Here is a 22,037-nt window from a genome sequence, read left to right as displayed (position 1 = left end):
AATCCAAAGAAATCATTTCTCATTACCATATTTCAAAGTATATTATATTAAAATCTAAAATTTATTTTTAAAATTCAAATATAATACCAAACATTCATATATACTATATAACGTAAAATTTATTCGGGTTTAGGTTGAGTACAGGTAAAATTTATATCTGAATCCGAATATGTCGATTTTTTAAAACTATACCTAATTAACATCGAATAAGTTCGTTTCATTCGTGTTCGAATTTTGATAAATTTTCGGATATCTATATCCATCAACATCCTAGGTGCAGTTAACCCGGTATAGGATAATTAGGCAACGACGAGGGAGGGAACAAGTTACACTCACGTGCGCGTCACGTGAGGCCTCGCCGAACCCTTTAAATAGCCGTTGCTCCAGCGCTATTCTCGTCGAATCCCGTCCATGGCGTAGAGAGAGAGAGAGAGAGAGAGAGAGAGAGAGAGAGAGAAATGTCGGGGTTGAGAGGTCCCTCGGATTACTCCGAAGAGCCTCTTCGCCACCCTTCGTTACGAATCAATGCAAAGGTGAAATCTTCTTTTTCTCCCATTTTTTGAGGGATTTATTAGGGTTTATTTCGTGATTTGGTGAAATAGGTCATCTTTTGATTGTATCTTGTTAAATCAGATTATTTTTGATTGAATAGTGTGGGATTGAACGAGGGAAATGCCCTAATTTGCACCATTTTTACCTTTCTTTTCTTTTTTTTATTTTGGAAAAATTGCGCAGGGACTTCTTTGAATGGGGAACATTTTGAAATAGCTCCGTTAACACCCCCTCCTCTTTATTATAATTTTTTTTATTTGAGTTAGTTCCATCAATAAAATTCGGGATTTTATTGAATTTAGTAGTGATTTTTTGTTAAATTTAATGATCTTAAATATTTTTAAACTGCTGAATCTGTGAATTTCACTAACCGTCAACGGATGCAAATTTCACCATTTTGAATAGTCCTTGACCTGTTGATCCTAGAAAGATCAAAACTTTTTGTAAGAACTTAAAAAAAAAAGGAAGTAGTTAATCTGTTATCAATCGCAGGAGCCCTTTAATGCTGAGCCAACAAGAGAAGATCTCATCTCCTCTTACATAACCCCTGTCGATTTCTTCTACGAGAGGAATCATGGGCCCATTCCGATTGTTGACGACATTAATAGGTCGGTTTACATCTCTGATCTCTGTTTAGATTCAAATTGTATATGGTACTAAAATGCTTTTGCATTGTTATTTTCGGCCTCCCTGGTGAAGCAGTTACTATCTCTCCATAGGTGGGCTAGTGGAGAAGCCAAAGAAGCTGTCTTTAGATGACATTAAGTGAGTATTTCAATGTTTTCTTCTATTAGAGTAAAATGTGAATAGTAGCTTTGCCAATTGTGACATAATCCGTGAATTTTTTGCTTAAGCACTTCAGTACATTGCTGGCCGCTAAAAAGATCCGACGACATGTGAAATTTTACCTTTAAAATGACCTTTTTAACCATATTTCCGGGATACCGAAACAAGAAATCATTTTATATGAGAAGAGGAAAACGGTCATTCTACAGGAAATCTTAGATTTCTTTTGATGTTCCAGAATGTTCGGAGACCAGGATGTTTCAGTCAAAAGCTCAGGGCTAAGTCGCAATAGCAGGATAGTACAGGGATGATATATTTTACACTTCCGTTTATTGGGCATATGACTGGACTCTTGCTTGTAGTTGTAGGTAGCCTGAGACCGTTGCTTTTATTTTTTATTTTTATTTTTATTTTTAATTTTTTGTGTGTTAGGAAACTACCCAAATACAATGTTACTGCAACTTTACAGGTAAATTTCTGTGCCAAATAGAAGTGGAATTTAGTCTAAATTTCTGATAATAGGCTTAACATATTTCAAGAAGCTCAGTGTGCAGGTAATAGGAGAACAGCGATGAGTAAAATTAGGGCGGTGAGAGGTGTCGGGTGGGATGTTGCGACTCTAGGAAATGGTCAGTATATTTAATCATTTGTTTGTTTATTTATATCTTATCGATTTAAATAGTACTTGCGGCAATGAATTATTTATTGTTTATTATGCTTTTTGTTATGACGGACTTTTGTATGCATAGCACCAAACCCAAGCTTATAACTTTATTTTTAATCCTATATGAAGGTTAATATTTAATTTCTTAGTACTGCAACAGCTTATTTGTTTATTCCAGTAGTCCTTGTCATCTGTTGTTGTGATGACCAAGTTGAAAGGTGTTTACTAACATTGTACAGCTATAACCGCGCTCCTTAGAAACGAATTTCATAACATAATTTAAAGTGACACAGGTTAGCCTAAAATATTATGCTTGCCATAGTGTACATAATGTAAAATTGTTTTACGTGTCGCTGCGTCTCTGTTATTGCTGTGAGCATCATTTTTATTATGTGAATTCTTTTAATTTGTTTCACAGTTTAATAAAACAAATGTTACATTGGTTATTTTTTAGTCCAATTCATTTAACAGCATAACAGGCAACAAATTGGTGTAGCATAGGTGGTAAGCTAGGGATTGAACCTTCTACTCCTAAAATGTAAAACAAAAGCAATTCAAAAGAAAACAAGCAGTTCGCCACCATGGAAAGAAAAAAAAAGAATTTTCCATGGATAATGTGTTAATTTGTAATAACGTAAATCATTTTAATGTATACACTGTGTTTCAGTGATCTGAACGAAGCTATACAGAATATGCACTTTGTTCAATCTTCTGTTGTGTAATTGTTAGTAGTGATGAACTTGTATTTTTGCTCCTAATGTTCTCTGTCTTTATTTTTGCCACCTAAATATTTGGTTTGTGCTTATCTTTGTACTTCATAACTGCTATTTGCTTAGACGGTTCTAGATGTAGTCAGTGGCTACTGAAAGAAATTTCTTTAGTTTATATACTCACAAGTATATAAAATTGTGCAAATATCCCTGCAATTTGGTATTTGCTTAAGTACCGCTAAAACTGTTTGCATTCATGCCTCCTAAGGTGTATATATGCAAAACCTTTCCTTTGCATGCCCTTTTTTGGGGGGGGTGGTGAAGTCAAGACCATGGGGTGATTCCCTATGGTAAATATATTTAAAAGTAAAATAAAGGTGCAAGAGGGAGGAACAAAGAAAACAAAAAATCATGCAAGAACGGTAGAAAAAGAAAAATACAAGAAAGTCCAATTAGGAGATAAGACTATGTAAACTATGTAAAAGGGAATGCTACGTTAAGAGGAGCCAAATTCTTGCATCCTCTTCAATGACAAAGGTTAGAGAAGTCATTTAAGGCACTTCTCAATCCGGAGTGGGGATGGTCCTTCTTGTTGTGCCGAACGATTGAATAATTTCCTCACTTGTTAGCACTTGCTATTGGTGGAAATAATGTGTTGCTAAATAATGTGTGTTGCTTTCAAGGAAGTTTGCAATTAAATTTTGCAGGGGCAAGAATGGAAACTAGCAAGGTTTTCAATGTTACATGCGCAAATATCAGCTTTGCTGGGTTACTCGTGCAATTTTGCATATTTGAAAGTGGTATATTTGCAAAAAGCCCAATTAAGTATCTTGCATTTTTCATCAAAAAATTATATCTGCCCCTACAGCTATCTGGGGTGGAGCCAAGTTATCAGATCTTCTTGAGCTTGTTGGTGTATCACATCATACAGCAATAACATCATTAGGGGGAAAGCATGCTGAATTCACAAGTATTGACCAGTGTCCTGTGCGTTTTTGGAACTATTTGTATCTAATAATCTATCTTTAATTATCTTCTTTTTTTTTTTCCTTTTTTGGGTGAAATTGCACAACTAAATCTTTTGGTTCAACCTCTGTGCATGCTAGGAGGAAAATGGTGGTCCTTATAAGGCATCAATTCCCTTGGACCAGGCAACTAATCCTGCAGCAGATGTCTTACTTGCATATGAAATGAATGGTGAGGTAGGCGAGAAAAAATTGATCTTTTTATTGCCCCTTGCATGTATAATTTGGTAGGTGTGTCATACTTCTCATTGATTTTTTCTTTTGAGAACAAGATGAAGTAAGAGATATTGACGTGTACCTTAGAAAAGTATTTATTTACACATTTATCCCTGCAAAGTTGGAATGCTCGTATACGTCATTCATGAACTTATTTATGTATTAATATACCCGCATACTAGCAAAAGTATCATCTTTTGAAGAACCTTTTCTAGTACAGAAAAACTTCATGAAGATAGCATAAGAAATGCACTTTCAAGGGGTAAATATGAAAATTAAGCTTATTCAGGTTTATGGAATATAAATGGAAGATTGGCAAGAATATATAGGTAAAAGCCTCTAACTAGTAGTATTAATACATGTCAATTCTAATGTAATTTAAGTAATTTTATTTATCACTTCTAAAAATCTTGGTAGGTTGCTTCTACTTGTCCTTTCAATATGTGTTTCTATTTCGTAAATCTAGTTATGCACTGAATAAAAAAAATTATCATTTTCTTTGAAGCTATGTAAAGTGTTGAGTTATATTAATATTCAAATCCAAATAACTCTTATGATTTTTCTCTATAAGGTTCTCAACCGTGATCACGGATACCCACTACGTGTGATTGTTCCTGGTGTTATTGGGGCACGCTCTGTCAAATGGTTGGATCGGATTGACATAATCGAGGAAGAAAGTCAGGTTAGGTATTTAAGAGCTCGTAGACATATTTCATTGTTTCCGACAAAAAGGTAGGAATTTATAGCTCTTTCACAAATGTAGGGATTTTTTATGCAAAAGGACTACAAAATGTTTCCTCCTTCAGTCGATTGGGATAACATTGATTGGTCAACCAGGAAGCCCCAAATGGATTTTCCTGTACAGGTATCTTTAAGAATTTATTATTGATGTAATTGTTATTTTTTAGTAATATTTCTAAATTATTAGAAATTGTTTTGGGAGGCAGAATATCATAATAAAAGTGCCTATAATAATACTATCCATAAGGAAATAAAATGCTAAGTTATCAATGGGTGCTGAGGCGTTAGCGAAGGTCTCTATTGGCCCTGGCATTGGCGACCTGTCCATGCGAAGGATTGTTGGGAGGGGAAAGAAAGTGGTGAAAAGAGTGGCTTGGGCAGACGAGGTAGGTGATGCTTTAGAGGAGATTAAAAGCTATTCTTTTGAAGAGGATGCGATTGTAGCTGGGTTGGGAAAGAGCTCCTTAAGTGAACTGAAGGGTGGTGTTAATGCTGAAGCTCAAAGAGGTAAGGTGAGGGAGTTGGCCTCTGAACCTAGGTGGGTGGGCTGTAACAAATCAGAGAATGAGAATTGAGAGCATTAAACCTCAAACCTCTTTACCTGGGTCTTATAAGGAGGTGTTATTGAGGAAGACTACTCACCCACCGCTTCAGTGCAAAGCCAATCTTGTCCTAATTCTGCGACCCGGGGTGTTCGGAGATTTGTCTACCGGAGCAACTCACGGCGTTTCAGGTGCTTAGCCCCGGACCACAAGGTCGCTGAGTGCCGAGACCCCGTCAGGTGTCTGCGGTGTCGTAAATCCGGCCACCGAACTCTTTTCTGCAAGGAGACAGTCTAGAGGTTGAAGGACAAGATGAATGGAGCCTTCCGCCAGCACGGACGCGTTCCGCCTACGAAGGTCTTCGTGCCGTATACCGCGAAATTTTTACGGAGAAGAGAGTTGCGCCGCAACGTAATCCTCGCGGATGTGATCTACCCTGCAGAGCTAGGACCCAACCCCATCTGTTCTATTAAGAGTGCGATGGCCCGACGTTTTGGGGGATACACAGATGACTTCGCAGTCGCGCGATATCGAGAACGGGACTACGCAATTTTTTTGCAGGAATGGGTTTCGGCGGAGGTCCTCGTGAGGAGGGAAATGCTCACCCTCGAGGGCTTCTGGCTTAGGTGCTTCCCCTGCGGTCAATATAGGAACACATGACCACATAGAGCATCGTTCCGTGCTTGGATCCGCTTGATTAATTTGCTGTTCGAGTGCTGGACGGTGGCAAGGGTCGCAGCCATGGTGAGTGGATTTGGGCGATTCGTCAAGGCGGACGAGATCACCAAGGCGATGACGAATCTTCGAGCGTTTCGATGCCAAATCATTCTCGACTCTCTTACCGACATCCTCCAGAACCTCGCCGTGGTGCTAGGGGACGAACTCTTCTCCATTATGATCCACCTTGAGAGCTGGGAGAGAGCTGCTGACGACGCGGACCGTGATCCGCCAGCACCGCCGCCGAACGGTCCTGTGAACGGGATTGACCAGCCCGGAGAGAGAAGGATCGACGCACAGGTGGATGGAGAGCAGGAGAGCGCGGACGAAGAGATGGAAGATGAGGCAGGCGAGATCGACGAGGTCCATTCTGAGCGATCGCTGAATCGAGTGGCGTGGCAATCGACGAAGCAGCGATCTTCGAGGAGGGCGAGAATCAACTGGGTCCGATTGGAGCGGTCGACAAATCGATCTCCTCGATACTTGACGGAGCTGCGAACGTCGAGGAGCGGCGAAGATCGAAGTAGACGAGACCTTCGAGGGCCGGTGTACGGCCTGCGAGGCGGATGTGGGCTGGATGCTGGTGATGGGGTCTCCGAGACCAGGCAACGGTCGGCAACGTGCCCGAGGCCGAAGCTAGCCCAGGCGACGGCGAACCCAACGAGCTGCATCATTCTGGAAAAGGCGTAGGGAGGGAGCATTGGGAAAGCTTTCTTTCCATACTCTGTTTAGAAGAACTCCCTTCTCCTTTCCTACAGCGAGGGTGCCTAGGGAAGATGACTTTTTCAAAGTGGGGTGGAACCCAAAGTGTTGACAGGGAGTGGTCAAGCCTTGCGATCACCCCCGGCTGTAAAGTCTTCTAGGACTTTAATGGTGGGAAGTGGGGGCCATGTGATGCCGGTACGGTGGATTCTCATGCATTTGCTATTGGGTTGAGTCAATGTCCCACAGCTTTAATGATGGGAGGTGGGGGCCATGTTAAGCCGTGTGTTAGGGTGGATCCACTTGCACTTGATAATGGGCTGAGAGAGGACACATTTGGGTGGGCCCGAGTTTGGTTATTGGCTTTAGGCCCAAGTGGCCAGTTGCTGGTGCGTGGTGTGACATCAAGTGGGTCAATTCTGCAAGTGGCTTTCCCTGGGTTTTGTGGGTTAATTGAGGTGCGCTGTGGTGGCCTAGGGGAGCTGTGTGGGGAAGGATCTAATCTTGGATTCGGGGAATTTGGGAGTGGCATGGACCTTGAGTGTGCTGTCCAGTTTTTTGAAATTGAGTCATCCCTTGTTATAGACCCAGGCTTGGGAGAAAAGATAGGAGATGGTGATGGGATCCTGGTTCTGCCAAGTGTGGCGATGTCGAAGCCGAGCGTCATAGATTCGAATCCGACTTTTTTTAGAGCCAACGAACGGCTTGCATCTGCTAGCACGTTGCCAATCATCTACAAAGCTATGACTAGGAAGGCGAGAATGCGCGAAGGTGGGGATGGCTCCGTGGCTGAGGCTACCTTAAAGAAATTCACTAGCAAGAGTTGACGCTGTGGGGTGATTTTGGGAGGTGGCGAGGCGAAGAAACTCGTCAGATTTGTGAACCAATGATAGGCTTTGGGGAGTGGGTCTTGGACAATAGATCGTTTTTGGGGACTTTTTGGTGTTGGTTGTCTATTGTTCTTTGATGTTTCATGTCTGTAGTTGGAATGTTCGAGGGCTTAATGACCCTTCTAAGCATCTTGTTGTTAGGGATGTGATTGCTAGTTTAACTAATGTGGTAGTGTGTTTTCAGGAATCGAAAGTAAATCATATCTCGGGGTCCTTCCTTCGTAGTTTTGCGGGCTCTTTTCTGGATAAATGTGTCTTCGTTGAATCCAACGGTGCCTTTGGGGGTCTGATCACGTGCTGGAGCTCCCGCATTTTCTCCTGCCACGAAGTCATTGTGCATAATTATTCCATCACAGTTCTTCTGTCTCTTGTCAAGAGTTGGGACGAGATTTTTCGTCACTAATGTCTACAGCCGGCTACTTGGGATGGTAAGGAGGACTTTTTTGCAGAGTTGGCACAATTGAAGGAGTGTTGCAAGGGCCTGTGGGTTATGTGTGGTGACTTTAACAATACTAGGAGTCAAGACGAGCGGAGGGGGAAGACGTGGAGCCACCGAGCGACGAACCTTTTTAACGACCTTATAAACGACTTGGCGCTAATAGACCTTCCTATGTCGAATCAATCCTTCACTTGGTCCAACATACAGATTCCTTGTTTCGACGGAGTGGGATCAGGAATTCTCCCTCTCTAAGATTGAAGCCCGCTTAAGAGTCACTTCGGACCATTGCCCTATCCTTTTTTCTGCAGTGAGAACTGACACGAAGAAAAAGAAGGTCTTTCGCTTTAAGGACGCTTGGTTAAACCACGAGGACTTTATATCTAAGCTACCAGGCTGGTGGAAAGAGGGAAGCTGGTGGAAAGAGGGAAGACACATGAAGTCGGCTGCTCTTACGTTCGCGGCTAAGCTGAGGCATTGTAGGACGAGAATTAAAGAGTGGTGTGCGGCTGAGTTTTATAGTGTAAGAGGTGAAAAATTAAGACTAATGAGGGAAATACGGGACATTGACAGAGAGGAAGAACAGGGGGATCTTAATCCAGAATTTTTTTCTAAGAGGGAAGACCTAAAAAGTAAATTAAGTACAGTGCTGAAAGACGAAGAATCCCTGCGGAGAACACGGGCCAAGCAACATTGGCTAAGAGAAGGTGATGGAAATACTAAATTCTTTCACACCATAGCCAATGGTAGGAGAAGAGCCAACGGGATTAGTATGATTGAAGAGGACGGTCAAGTATTACGAACGGATGAGGATAAAAAGCATTGCTTCTTTCGAAAAATTCAAGAAGCTATTCACACCAGATGAGATGGCTTCATCTTCTTTTGGCGAGTGGAATGGTCTATTCGATTAGAATCGTGTATCAGACTCTAACCTCGCTCACCTCACTTGACCCTTCAGTTTGGAGGAAATGAAAATAACGGTTTTCCAACTCGGAAGTAATAAGGCGCCGGGCCCTGATGGGCTCCCGTTGAGCTTCTACCAAACTTTCTGGGATACCCTGAAGGGGGATATTTCGAGCATCTTTCAGGAAATGTTTGAGGGGAGATTATCCACTGGTCCCCTTGATTACACTTTTATTTGCTTAATCCCCAAGAGGAAAGGGACTAAGCGGGCGAGTGATTTCCGACCCATTAGTTTATTGAACGGGATACAGAAGATTCTTTTTAAGGTTTTGGCCAACCGTCTTGAGCCAGTTATGAGCGACCTGATAGCACCCACCCAATCGGCCTTCTAAAAGGGAGGAGCATTACCGATGCATTTGCCGCAGCTTCCGAGCTTATAGGATGGGGCGCTAAACTGGGTGTCGAGGCTGTAGGTATTAAGGTTGACTTCGAAAAGGCCTACGACAGAATTTCCTGGCCGTTCTTATTTAGCTTTTTAGACTGGTGGGGATTTGATGAAAAGTGGTGTGGGTGGACCAAACTTTGTGTTTGTTTCGCTAAGGTAGCTATTTTGGTGAATGGTGACGTAACCAATTGGATAAAGACGAAGCGGGGGGTCAGACAGGGTGATCCACTCTCTCCTTTCCTCTTCCTCTTGGTGGCAAAATGCCTCGCCCGGATGACGAATAAGGCTATCTCTAACAACCTCCTTAAAGGCCTTGGCCCGTCTGACATGTCCAGAATTTTCATTATCCAATTTGCGGATGACACGTTTTTCTTCTGTGAGGCTAAGAAAAGGTATATGAGAAATCTCAAGTTCTTGTGGCATCTCTTCGAATGGGCCTCAGGGATGAAGATTAACAGGAAGAAATCAGAATTATTCTACACTGGATAGGTGGAAGGGAAAGCGTCTACTCTTGCGACTATACTCGACTGTAAAGTTGGGAACCTGCCGACCAAGTACCTAGGCTTGCCCTTAGCTAATCGTTGCCTTTCTAAGGAGGACTGGATGGGCAACATCCGGAATATACAGTGTAGAATTGACGGGTGGCAATCGAAACTTCTTTCTAGAGGTGGTAGACTTATCCTAGTGAACGCGGTTCTTACTTATCTCCCCCTTTACTTTTTGTCAATGTTCAAGGCACTCAAATAGGTAATCACGCGTATCGAGGCCCTAATTAGAGACTTCTTCTGGAATAGAGGCTACAATTCACCCGATAAAGGCTGCCTGGTCGCATGGAAGAACATATTTAGGAGTAAGAAAAAGGGCGGGCTCGGTATTTTGGACTTAGCCACGATGAACTATGCCCTTCTAACCAAATAGTGGTGGAAATTCTTCTCGGAACCTCACCTACAGTGGAATATACTAGTACACGACTTGTACTACCGTAGAAGAAGACCTCTTAGGGAGGGCAGATCCTTCCAGCCTAGTTCATATTGGTGGAAGGGAGCCCTTAGCCACAACGAAATTTTCAAGTGGGGAGCCGTATACAAACCAGGAAACGGGAGTACTATTGATTTTTGGGCTGATCGTTGGTGTGGAGAAAAGACGTTGGAATCGTCTTTTCCCGAGATTTACCCTCTCTCGTGCTGCAAAAACTGCAAAATCAATGACTGCTTGACTAGCGATGGATGGAACCGGAGCAAGATATGTAGTGGTGATATCCCTAGTGGACACGGATTGACTCCTAGTTACCCAGCAATCAAGGAAAGGGTTTCTACTTTCCAACTCGAGCATGGCTCAGATAGTGTGCACTGGCGATAGAGCCCTGACGGGCGGTTCATAGTGAAATTCGCGTACTCGATGTTGAATGATGGGGGCTTAAGGGACGGCTGAGCTAGCAAGATTTGGAGACTCCGAGTACCCTTAAAAGTGAAAGTTTTTTGCTGGCTAGTTCTTAAGAAGTGGACTCTCACAGCCAACAACCTCCTCAAGAGAGGTTGGTCTGGAAATACCGCATGCGTGCTATGCGGGACTGAAGAGGAAACTGTCGACCATTTATTCGTACGGTGTGTTTTCTCGAGATTTCTAATGGTAACGAGCTTGGAGACCGCCTAGACTGGAGATTGGGGCGACGATGTGACCTCAGTCTGGGAACGGTGGATGACGAGGAATGGATTGCAGCTATCCCGTACCACGATATCCGGTTTGGTAGCTTGCTAGTGGATAATTTGCGAGAATAGGAATGGCGTGATCTTTAGGAAAACCCAACCGGACCCCGTCCTTGCAGCTTTCAAGATTAAGCAGTTGACGAAGTTTTGGGACTAATTTTTGTCAGCTCGCTTGTAGCTGTTTTGGGACCATTGTTTGTTTGTTTTTTTTTTTTTTTTCCGCCACCACCGAGGCCGGTGTTGCCTCACCCATGTAGCCTAGTTCACCCTTTCAATAAATGAAGCGGGTAGCGTGCTACCTTTTTCAAAAAAAAAAATACTATCCATAAGAAGAAATTTTAATAATCGAAAGCTGTGGACCAAAATTGGGTCTACTTTTTGGGCAAGTATTGGTAATATTTCCTGCTACAGATGAGATGCTTAACCAGACTATTGCAATGTAGTTCTTTTTTGGTGTACCCTTTACTTAAGAATAAGTATGTGTTATATATTGGTAATTATGGCACAACCTCAATCACCATTCAAATGTAACACACAGATTCTAATATCAAAGCATTGTTTATTACAATTGATAATATTAAGATGATACAGTGTAGAAGCCATAAAATGGCATACTACGTCAAGTCAAAGAACGATATGCACTGTTGGAAATAATCTATTATTATAGTAGAAAAATGCATTTATAATTTCAGTTAGATGAAATATTTTCAAACAATAAATAATAATTTTTAAAGCAACAAATAACAATACAGAATAGGTAAAGATGTGGCCTACGGGTCGAGGTATAGGAAGCAGTGTCCTAGAAAGCAAGATTGCCCTCCATGTGCGAGGCTCTTACAATCACCTCTCGCGATACAACGTGCGCAAGCTACCCGATTGGCACGTCTCGAAAGTAGCGCAAGTTGAACCAGCGAGACTTTTAGAGAGTGGCCTTAAACTCTGTTAACTTGTAAGTAAGAAAGTGAAAGCAGGCAATTCTTTACCTTCCTCTCTTTATATAAATTGAGAGGAGGAAGCAACTAGGTAGGTGGCCACAAAAGGCCAACCTAAAAAGCTGCGAGGTTGGTTCAGTGCTCGTGCCATGCGCTCGTGCGTGTGAATAGTGGATGACACCATTATTTATATCACCTAAGCAAGTGACTAGGAGATGGTGGGATATATAAAGAGTAATCACTTCTCATATGTTTTCTATTTAGGACTAAGCTTATGAGTGGTAAGTAGTGCATAAGCCCCCAAGTAAAGCCCATTAGATATTGGGCTACTCAAGAGACCCAACACGAAATAAAGTTTTAAGTCGTCATATAAATAAATAAATACCAACATGCACCACCAGTTAATTCCGCGTGCAAAATTTGAGATGCATATAAAAATCCTTACTAAGAAGCCTTTCAGATGATGTGGTTCATCCATCTCGACTGATTCAGCTTACATCTCCGTGAATGTGTAAATATACTTTGCTTTATTTCAAGGTCTGTAATTTCGAGGTACCCATGTAGTTATGTGACGGTATCATGCCTCATAGCGAAAATCATTGATTATTTTTTCGTAACAAATAATAGATTGCATATAATCTTCATAATCTGTTGATTTCTGAGTTAGTCTTGTGATCTTGCAGTGTGCTATTTGTTCCTTGGAAGACACAAATGTCCTTAAGAAAGGAGAGGTTGGTAAAGGCATTCTTACATTATCCATTTGTCCTTTTGTCTCATGAGAGAATAGCAGATACATAATATGTCTACTATTTTGTTACATTTTTAGGTCATTGTTGCTGGATATGCAGTGTCTGGAGGTGGGCGTGGCATTGAGAGAGTCGACATATCAGTTGATGGTGGCAAGACTTGGTTGGAAGCTTCTAGATGTCAGAAGAGTGATGTCCCATATGTATCTTGTGATGTGACAAGTGATAAGTGGGCTTGGGTTTTCTTCAAAGCTGTTGTAGATATTACAGAAGATTCCACGATTATAGCCAAAGCGGTATCTACTTCCTTTCTAACATGTTTTTTGAAGGCTTTTTTTCCATAGGAACCACTTGAAATGCACCAATTTTCATAGACACCACTGTAAATAGAAAATTTGCACTAGAAATAGCCCATATTTGTTAATATATGAATAGGCAGATGTAAATAGTATATTTGACATCTACAGATAAAGCATGTCTTTTCAATACATGCAAAAATTCCTTGTTATAGCTTAAAAAACTTTCTGCGTTTTCATACGTTGTTATTTTTCATATTAACTTGAATCAAATCCATAATGCTATATTGCCAAAGAAGGTGAAGATGGAAAAATATGAACTGAAGCGGTCAGGTTTGAAAAGAGAGGATAAAATAGTTAGTACTTTGATCCACTCAGTTTAAATAGACCCACTTCTACAGAGAAATAAATGATCTCAAGTCACTTCTGAGAAGTTGAAGACCACATAATTCACCATCTACTTACCCCATTGATATATGAATGAATCTAGCTGAGTATGTTCGTCGCTTATCAGTCATCCAAGAATCTAGCTAATAACACCAGAAGAACTCAAAAAGAAGGAAATGGTATTATTGTTTAAGTGATTTGGAGAACCTTTATCTTCTCTATGTCATAACCTTTATTTTCGAGTCACATTATCAATTAAGGATATATTGCGATTCTCTTTATTTTTGTCCTATTTGTGTAGAATTCCTTTATCACTTCTTTAACTTGTCCATTGACCTGATTGAAGGTAATATACCATCTCTCAATGTTAGTTCTTATTATTGCATCTCTCAGCAATTTCATTAAGCGCTTGCTATTATTCATTTCCAAGTCAAGGATATATGTTTTTCTTGTTTAAATGCTTATATATTGTAGTACGTTGAATATTATCAGCAGAACACATAGCAGAGAAAAAAATCATACTGTATAGGATTTTACTCGATCAAAACCCTGCAACATGATAATTGTTTTGTATCTCCTCCAAAACCTTCATCTCAATTCTTCTTTAGGGAGCTCTTACTTTTAGGAACTTAATATGGTTTTATTGTGGAACGTGGGGTATCATGTTAAAATATTTTCCCTTTGTGGCACTTGATGCTTTCTATTTATAATGTGAATGCTGCTACCTTTTTCGATATTATAGCATCCTATTGCAGTACTGAGTTTACACTTTTATGTTGTTAAATATGATTTTCATTTTGTTTTATAAGCACTTTTTTCTTAAATATCCTCATTTTCTTCTTCCATCCTCATCTTATCTTGCTTTAAATACCCTCATCTCCATCCTTCACCCACTTTTGCTGCACAATACTTATATATGCTTCCGCATAATAATTTTCTTCGTGTGATTTCACCTATTGCACTATCGCCATTATTGATATGGTTCTTCCAGATTTCTATTTATTCTTCCCTTTTTCCCCCACATGTATCATTTCATCCTCATTGCTAGCTATTAACTAAAAAAATTTTAAAATAGTAAAAACTAAGGTAAGACAGTTGTTGAAGGACATGAATCGGACAGGAAATGGTAGAAAGAATGGTGCAATTAAGGCAAGGCTCAATGCCTATGAAAAATATTCTTCAAAAACTAATTATAATAAAATGATGTATCAATCCAATGGGTGATGTTTAGTGGATATTTGATGGCAAATAAAAGTTAAAAGTAATAGGATATGTGATACAGGACTCCAGTTTCAGTTACTTGACATAAAGACAAAGTCAATTTCCTTTTAGTTTAGGCAAAGGTGAAATATTCGACTAATTTGTAGCTTATTTCAATTTTATGATCCTAATGAAATGATCCAACCCAATACTTTGTTTTGCAATCTTTTGAAAAGAAATAGAAAATACAGTGCCTTCTTTTAGGCATGCTACAATTTTGCTTTCTGGCCATTGCTCAACTTAAATTCGATTTGATTAATTGCTCTTTTCTTATTCTCGAGAAAACTAGTTGCTCTAGATTTTCATTTTTCTCATTCCTTCAAAATTTGTTGCTTTATGAGCAGGTTGATTCAAGTGCAAATGTCCAACCTGAAAGAGTAGAGACAATATGGAACCTAAGAGGCATACTGAACACATCGTGGCATCGCATTCGCCTCCAAATTGCTCCATGAACTTCAATTCCTTCCCGAGGTGACAAGAAAAGTTATTTCAGCTCCTATTCTTGCGTTGCATTGTAGGACTAGAAAAAGGAAATTGTGTTGGTTGAGTTTAGTCGTTTTTTGTACTCATGATGCATGTGCGCAATGATTGAATAATGCAGGGTTTGCTACTCTTATTAAAGGAAGGTTTTCTTGGGTTTTTAATATCTAGTTATGTCTACTGGATGTCCTGTTTCATTTGATGTGTTCTCTCTTATATTTACAGTTTTCTCCGGCATAAAGGAAGAAACATCAAAACTAATATTATGATATTAGATAAGAGCCGTATTATATGGCACTTTAGTCCCTGTGAATTCTACTTAAAAACTCTTGAGTCTCTAAACTTTCGCATATATATATATATATATATATATATATATATAGAGTTCGGCTACTATACTATTATGAGTAGGATTGCCCTCGTACTCATAAGTTGATCTAGAGCATTTGAAACATCTAGAAATCAAATTTCATAATTTTTCGACATCATTTACGTTACGATCAAAAGCTGACAAAATTGACAATTTTTAACGGCCAGTATGGAATACTTGTTAGTTTAACGGTGCAAAAGAATCCGAATAGATTGAATTTTTGATGGAAAATTCTATTCACTACCTAGTTAAAGATCAATAACTCTGATCTTAAATTGAAAGATCCGATCATCCATTTTTAAGACATCGTTTGATTCTGACCGTTCATTTTATGCTCGCTTGATGCACTTTATTATGATTTCGAAAAATTACGAAATTTATTTTCTAAAAGTTTCAAATACTTTAGATCATATTTAACGGAGTAGATCGTCGATTCGGAAGCTCCATTATCGAAAACAACTTATGAGTACGAGGGGCCCAATACTCATAATAGTATAATAGCCCTACTATCTATAGCCCTACTAACTTATGACTAGCTCTATATATATATATATATATATATATATATATATATAGAATTATGCTACTATACTATCAATAGTACCAAGTCGTTGGTACTATTGAGTTTTCGGCCGTTGGATGAAAGGATGTGCGGTTAGAATGATAGTGGTCCCCGGTTAAATTTGATAGGTGGTCCCCTAGAGTTGAGTGGGGTTGGTTTTAATAGTATAATCTAACGGATTGAATGATGATCAAAGGATAGATCTAATGGTAGAAAACCAATAGTACCAAGGGCTTGCTACTATCGATAGTATAGAAGCCGGACTATATATATATATATATATATATATATTATATATATATATATATATAATATATATATATATATAATATATAGAGCTAGTCTCCTATACTATCTATAGTACCGGGGCTCCAGTACTATAGTCTCGTTTTTCGATCTTAGGTGTTCAAATCAACGATCCACACCGTTAAAACTGATCTAGGGTATTTAAAGTTTTTAGAAATAAAATTTATATTTTTTCGACATATCATAGTCCGGCTTTATGATCAAAACTATTTCAAAATTGTCAATTTTCAATGGCTACTATGGCGAGTTTGGAGTTTAACGGTGTAGAAGAATCTAAATTTCTTCAATTTTTGATAGAAAATACTTTAAACTATCTAGATTAAAGTTAACATTCTTGATCTTGAATTTAAAAGTCCTATGCTCAAATTTTAAAGATTATTCAATTTCCACCGTCCATTTTGACATAATTTATTTACTAAGTAAACGATGTCGAAAAAAACTAAAATTTTATTCCTAAGAACTTCATATACCCTAGATCATATTTAACGATGTGGATCGTTAATTTGAACACCCTAAGATCGAAAACAAGACTATAGTACCGGAGCTCCGGTACTATAGATAGTATAGTAGCCTAATTCTATATATATATATATAGTAGGTCTTGTGTGCTATTAGGAGCACGGAGGCCTTCATGCTCCTAAGCCGTTTTCAGTGATGAAGCTTCCGAATCGATTATCGGCTCCATTAGACTTGATCTAGCGTATTTGAAGTATCTAGAAAATAAATTTTACGATTTTTCGATATCATTTATCTAACGATCGAAAGGGTTCAAAATCAACGGCTGAAAATAAAAATCTCACAAAAAGTGGTGATATAGCACTAAAATTTTCGATCAGAGACATTGATCTTGCTGTAAATAGTATAAAGAACTTTCTATCAAAATTTCATCTGATTTGAATACTTCTACACCGTTAAACTTGCAAACCGTATACATCAACCATTAAAAATTGTTGATTTTAAACATTTTCGATCACAAGGTAAATAATATAAAAAAACCGCAAAATTTATTTTCTAGATACTTTAAATATGCTAGATCAAGTCTAACGGAGCCGATCATCGATTCGAAAACTCCATCATCGAAAACGGTTTAGGAGCACGGAGGCCTCCGTGCTCCTAATAGCACACAAGACCTACTCTCTCTCTCTCTCTCTATATATATATATATTGCACTTTAGTCCCTGTTCATCAAAAATGCTAAATTTTTCCCCGAATGATCATTTACCTTTCTGTAAAATGACTGATGCTATTTAATGTGAACATATTAATAGGGCCATTTAAGTGTTGAAACTTCCTCATAATCTATTGCTAGAATACCCATTATTGTGATCGAATAGGTCGTCGCTTTGAGCCCGCGACCATGTGCTTTAAATTTGGAGTTTTGGGTTTACCCATGTTGTTTTCTTTTTGAAAAAGGCGAAAAAAACTGCTGAAGGTTCCTTCTATCAGGATTTGAGAGGTCCATTTCTCTTACATGGGGCTCCTTTTTGTGTAACTTACTGTTTTTCTTTTGTTTTTTTTCTTTCCTTATGCAGTTAAACTGCACAATTTTTATGCCCCTTAAAGGAGAACCACATATGAAGGGTCTGAAAGGGCCAAAACATGCTTGCCTTTCCTTTTGGCTACCATGTTTCTCACATGGAAAAGTTGAGGCAAAAAAAGAGGCTATTAGATTCAGTAGCTCTCATCATACAGTGTTATTAGCCTATTAAATGGTGACAAAATCTAGGACACAACATGCTAGTGTGAGAACAACATAAACAATACAAAACACTGAATAGTAGAGCAGTTGTTCTGTGTGAGCTTTAGCCAACATGGGCCATTATTTTCTCTCTCTGTTCTTCTGCTTTAAATACTGTGCACAGAAAAACTAACTTTAACAGCTGGATATAGTACTCCATGCATGTCACTCTAGTTTGACTGATCCATTGTTTGTAGTTGGAAACATAATTGGCTTATTCAATGTATTTGGAAAGAAAATTCCTGTGTCCTATTAGCTAAACTGAGCAAATGCATTGAATTTTATTATTCCAGTATAATATTAGACCCCACATGTGAAGAGATGCTTTCTGAGACACATTGTGTTTAAGCCTAGACAATCTTATTAACATTGCCTACATAAAAAGCATTCCAATGCTTTAAGATTAGTTTCACATTAGGGATGTTTTGCAATGCATACCCCGAAATACACATGCATAGTAGCATTCCTTTATAACATCAAAAATTGCGTCCATATCCTCAGAAAATGTCTATATTTGCAAAGAGTCGCCTTTAGCCAATTTCTGTAATATCTGTTTTGTTTGGACGTCTGAATATGTTATTTAATAATAGCTTAGCTGGTATGAGGACGGACTTTTGTGATTAAAAGCTAGGAGTTTGAATTTTTGCTCCGTAGAAGGTTTTGATATTTATGATCAATAGGATAGCAACATATTTCAGCTATGATGTGGTATATCTTACTGTGTGAAAATAAATTGAATAGCAAATATAATATGCCGATCTAGGCACATATAAGAGTATAGTACAAGTTTTTTTGAATAAATAAAGAAATGTGTTGAACAAAATATTTATTTATGCATCCAAACCTAGCCTTAATGTTTAATTAATAGGATGATGGGGATAACCAACATTTTTTTCATAGTCTCTTACATGTTAGCAAACAATTCATCATCATTAATTGTTTATCTTAATAAAGTTGTTATACATTCAATTCTTTTCAAGTAAATTGTTGCTTAACCTTAGTCAATATATAGAACTGTTAGTTTGTGAGGAACATATGAGTAAACAGTAAAGATTTAGACCCTGTTTGGATTTCGGAATAAGATATATGATGATTTCGTATTCGATATGAGAACTTTTTATTGTGATTGGATGATAGATGAGTGGTCAAATGTCTAGAACGAAGTAATATATGTGACTTTCAATTTATTTTTTTTCCGAATAAGATAAATCATCCTGTAAGCAAAACATGCTATCCTACTACATCATGGAAGCCAAGGCTTTTTAAGGAGCAAAAATCAAACACCTTCCTTCTAATTATATAAGAAAATTTGCATACCGAATAACTTGTTATCATATAACTTGTTCCGGCAACCAAACAAAACCTTAGACCCTGTTTGGAAGTCAAAATACGTTATCCAATGATAACTTCTTCAATACAAGAATTTTCTAGTGTGACTGTAAAAGAAAAGAGTTTGATTTTGCTTCTTGAAATGTTTTGATATCCGTGATTCGATGTAATAACATATCTCATATGCGAGATGATTTATTTTATCAAGAAAAAATAGCTTGAATTTCATTTACTAAATGTACAAACTTTTAAATAAATCATGCAGGTATACCCAACAAAATATAAATGCATCACCGATCGTCCCTGGCGTAAATGGCAAAGGGCTTGGTGGTTGGTACCCGAGATCCCAAGTTCGAAAAAAAAGATATTCATGCATCCAAACAGGGCCTCAGTGAATATCCATTCGTAGGAGGTGTAAGCATGTAAGTACATTTTGAGGTTTGTATATGTGAAGTTCCTCTCTTTTTTTTTAATGAAATCTTGTATCTTTTGTAAATTTATGTTTAGATTTAGGGCTTTAATTTGATAGAGAAGGTGCTTTCTTTTTTTTAATGAAATATTGTATCTTTTGTAAATTAATGTACAGATGCAGGGCTTTAATTTGATAGAGAAGGTGCTTTCAGGTACAGCCCGTTTCTATACTGCTTGTCCCAAAAGCGAACCAAACCTATCACCTTCCAGTTAGATATGTCAACGGGTCGGATTTGGAGCCGATTTTTAAAAATCCGAACCTGAACCTGACTCTGAACCCGAACCCGAACCCGAACCCGAACCCGAACCTGAAAATTTGAACCCGAAATAATTATTTTTTTTTAATATTTCAAAATATATTATATTAAATTTAAATTTTTAAAATACAAATTCAAATATAACATCAAATTTTTATATATATATATTATATATAATACAAAATAAATTCGGGTTTGGGTCGGGTTCGGGTTGGGTTCGGGTTCGGGTCGGGTACAATCAAAATTCATATTCGAATCCATATCCGTCGGGTTTTTATTTTTTATATCCATATTCAAATTCATATTCATATCTATCGGATATATCCATTTCATTCGAGTTCGAATTCGAATAAAATTTCGGGTATTCATACTCATTGACATCCCTACTTCCAGTGGCTTATGAGCTATGACCCCCCAACCAAAAGCTGTTGCAACCCTAGGCACTGATTGAGGCCACACAACGATATTTGATAAAAAAGAGTTAGATAAAAGCATGTAAACATTTTTTTTTAAAAAAAAAAGTTTTTGATGAGTCGACGGAATTAATGTGATTTGCATGACTTGTTGTTACTTATATAAAGATGGAAAAACTTCAAAACCCTCCCCCGTGGTTTCGTAGTTTCTCACTTTGCCTCCCCTGTGGTTTAAAATGTATCAATTTGTCCCCCTATTGTTTTTTTTCCCTCTTTTTCTTATCAATTTTATTATTATTTTTTCTTAAATAGGTGATAAAGTTAAAATTAAAGGGTACTAAAGTGAATATTTGATAAATCTAGATTGGTATCTGAAGTTTTTTGTATATAATTTAATGAAATATTAACGAAGAAGCTACCGAAAAGATAAAAACGAAACCACAGGGAGACAAATTGATACATTTTAAACCACAGGGGAGCAAAGTGAGAAACTACGAAAGCACAGGGGGGATTTTTGAAGTTTTCTCTATAAAGATAGATAAAGATGTAGAGATAGTTTTGTACTCTCTTTTGCTAGGGATAATTGCCTATATATTCCTTAAAATTTTAAAAATATCTCATTTACTCGTACCTTTTTTTTCTTTTTCAATATACCCCTCATATGCTCTTCCATCCTTCTAAAAATATTCCTGTAATTATCACCCGTTAAGTTAACATGGGTTAAACGTAAGTTAAATATCTACCAAAATTTTTAAAAAAATCAAAATCCTTCTTTGCCTTTAACTTAAGGGCAAATAAGAAATATTGGTGATGGTAGAAGGGTATATTTTAAAAGATCAAAAATTAAAATACTTTTTGTGTCCCTAAGTTAAAAATAAATAAGAAAAATTGGTGATGGTACAAGGGTATATCTGAAAGGGTAAAATAGTAATTTCATAGAGATAATAGTTATTGCTAATAGTTTATTAACAAAATTTAACTCTAGAGGTATATTAGAAATAGATTGAAACATAAAAAAAGTATTTTTAATATTAACCTTCTAAGAAGGATAAATCAGAAAGTCGAAAATTTTTCAGAAATATATAAGCAATTGCCCTTACTTTCTATATTGTGATATTGATTTTGTGTTTTTCGTATAAGAAGGCTTTAATTCCCGAAGTTGCACATTTTGTGCATTTTAGTTATTTCAGCTACAGCTTCAATTATCTTAAGCTAAGTATTCAATATTATGTAAACAAAAAATCCGAAGCTTTTACTATAATATAATACGAGAATCCAAAATAAGATTCTGAACCTCACCGACCGTCCCTAGAGCAGGTGGCAAAGGATTTGGTGGTTGGTATTCGAGACCCAAGTTCGAATCCTAATTTTTGAGAGAAAAGTAGCACGCTACCTGCTTGCTACCTTTCTCTCAAAAACTAGGATTCGAACTTGGGTCTCGGATACTAGTTGATT

At 38.0% G+C, this 22,037-nt stretch overlaps 1 protein-coding gene across 7 annotated transcripts; it reads left to right on the top strand.

Annotated features, from left to right (window-relative positions):
* LOC109722822 (sulfite oxidase-like) lies at positions 414-20,119 on the top strand. Of its 7 annotated transcripts, XR_002219544.1 has the most exons (14): positions 459-533; positions 1,045-1,160; positions 1,255-1,317; positions 1,771-1,807; positions 1,886-1,967; positions 3,581-3,699; positions 3,819-3,914; positions 4,525-4,635; positions 4,717-4,818; positions 12,651-12,698; positions 12,794-13,009; positions 15,001-15,127; positions 19,707-19,863; positions 20,028-20,119. XR_002219544.1 is itself a non-coding variant. In XM_020250972.1 (13 exons), exons 1-12 carry the CDS (start codon positions 459-461, stop codon positions 15,106-15,108), a joined length of 1,173 nt encoding a protein of 390 aa, XP_020106561.1. In that variant the 3' UTR covers positions 15,109-15,127; positions 19,707-19,970. The 7 variants fall into 7 exon arrangements, 5 of the variants coding, with proteins under 5 accessions (XP_020106562.1, XP_020106561.1, XP_020106566.1 ...); XM_020250972.1 differs by lacking the exon at positions 20,028-20,119 and having other exon boundaries at positions 19,707-19,970; XR_002219545.1 differs by lacking the exons at positions 19,707-19,863; positions 20,028-20,119 and having other exon boundaries at positions 414-533; positions 12,816-13,009.

Source organism: Ananas comosus, linkage group 17 (genome assembly GCF_001540865.1).
Source record: "Ananas comosus cultivar F153 linkage group 17, ASM154086v1, whole genome shotgun sequence".
NCBI classification, from domain to species: Eukaryota; Viridiplantae; Streptophyta; class Magnoliopsida; order Poales; family Bromeliaceae; genus Ananas; species Ananas comosus.
This window is presented reverse-complemented; position numbering and strand designations above follow the sequence as displayed.

What these genes read in the sequence shown, in the direction of transcription:
- LOC109722822 (XM_020250972.1), top strand. Translation starts at nt 459, where the DNA reads ATGTCGGGGTTGAGAGGTCCCTCGGATTACTCCGAAGAGCCTCTTCGC. An exon ending in TGTTGCGACTCTAGGAAATG is followed by an intron (nt 1,968 to 3,580) that starts GTCAGTATATTT and finishes CTGCCCCTACAG; the next exon opens with CTATCTGGGGTGGAGCCAAG. An exon ending in CCACGATTATAGCCAAAGCG is followed by an intron (nt 13,010 to 15,000) that starts GTATCTACTTCC and finishes CTTTATGAGCAG; the next exon opens with GTTGATTCAAGTGCAAATGT.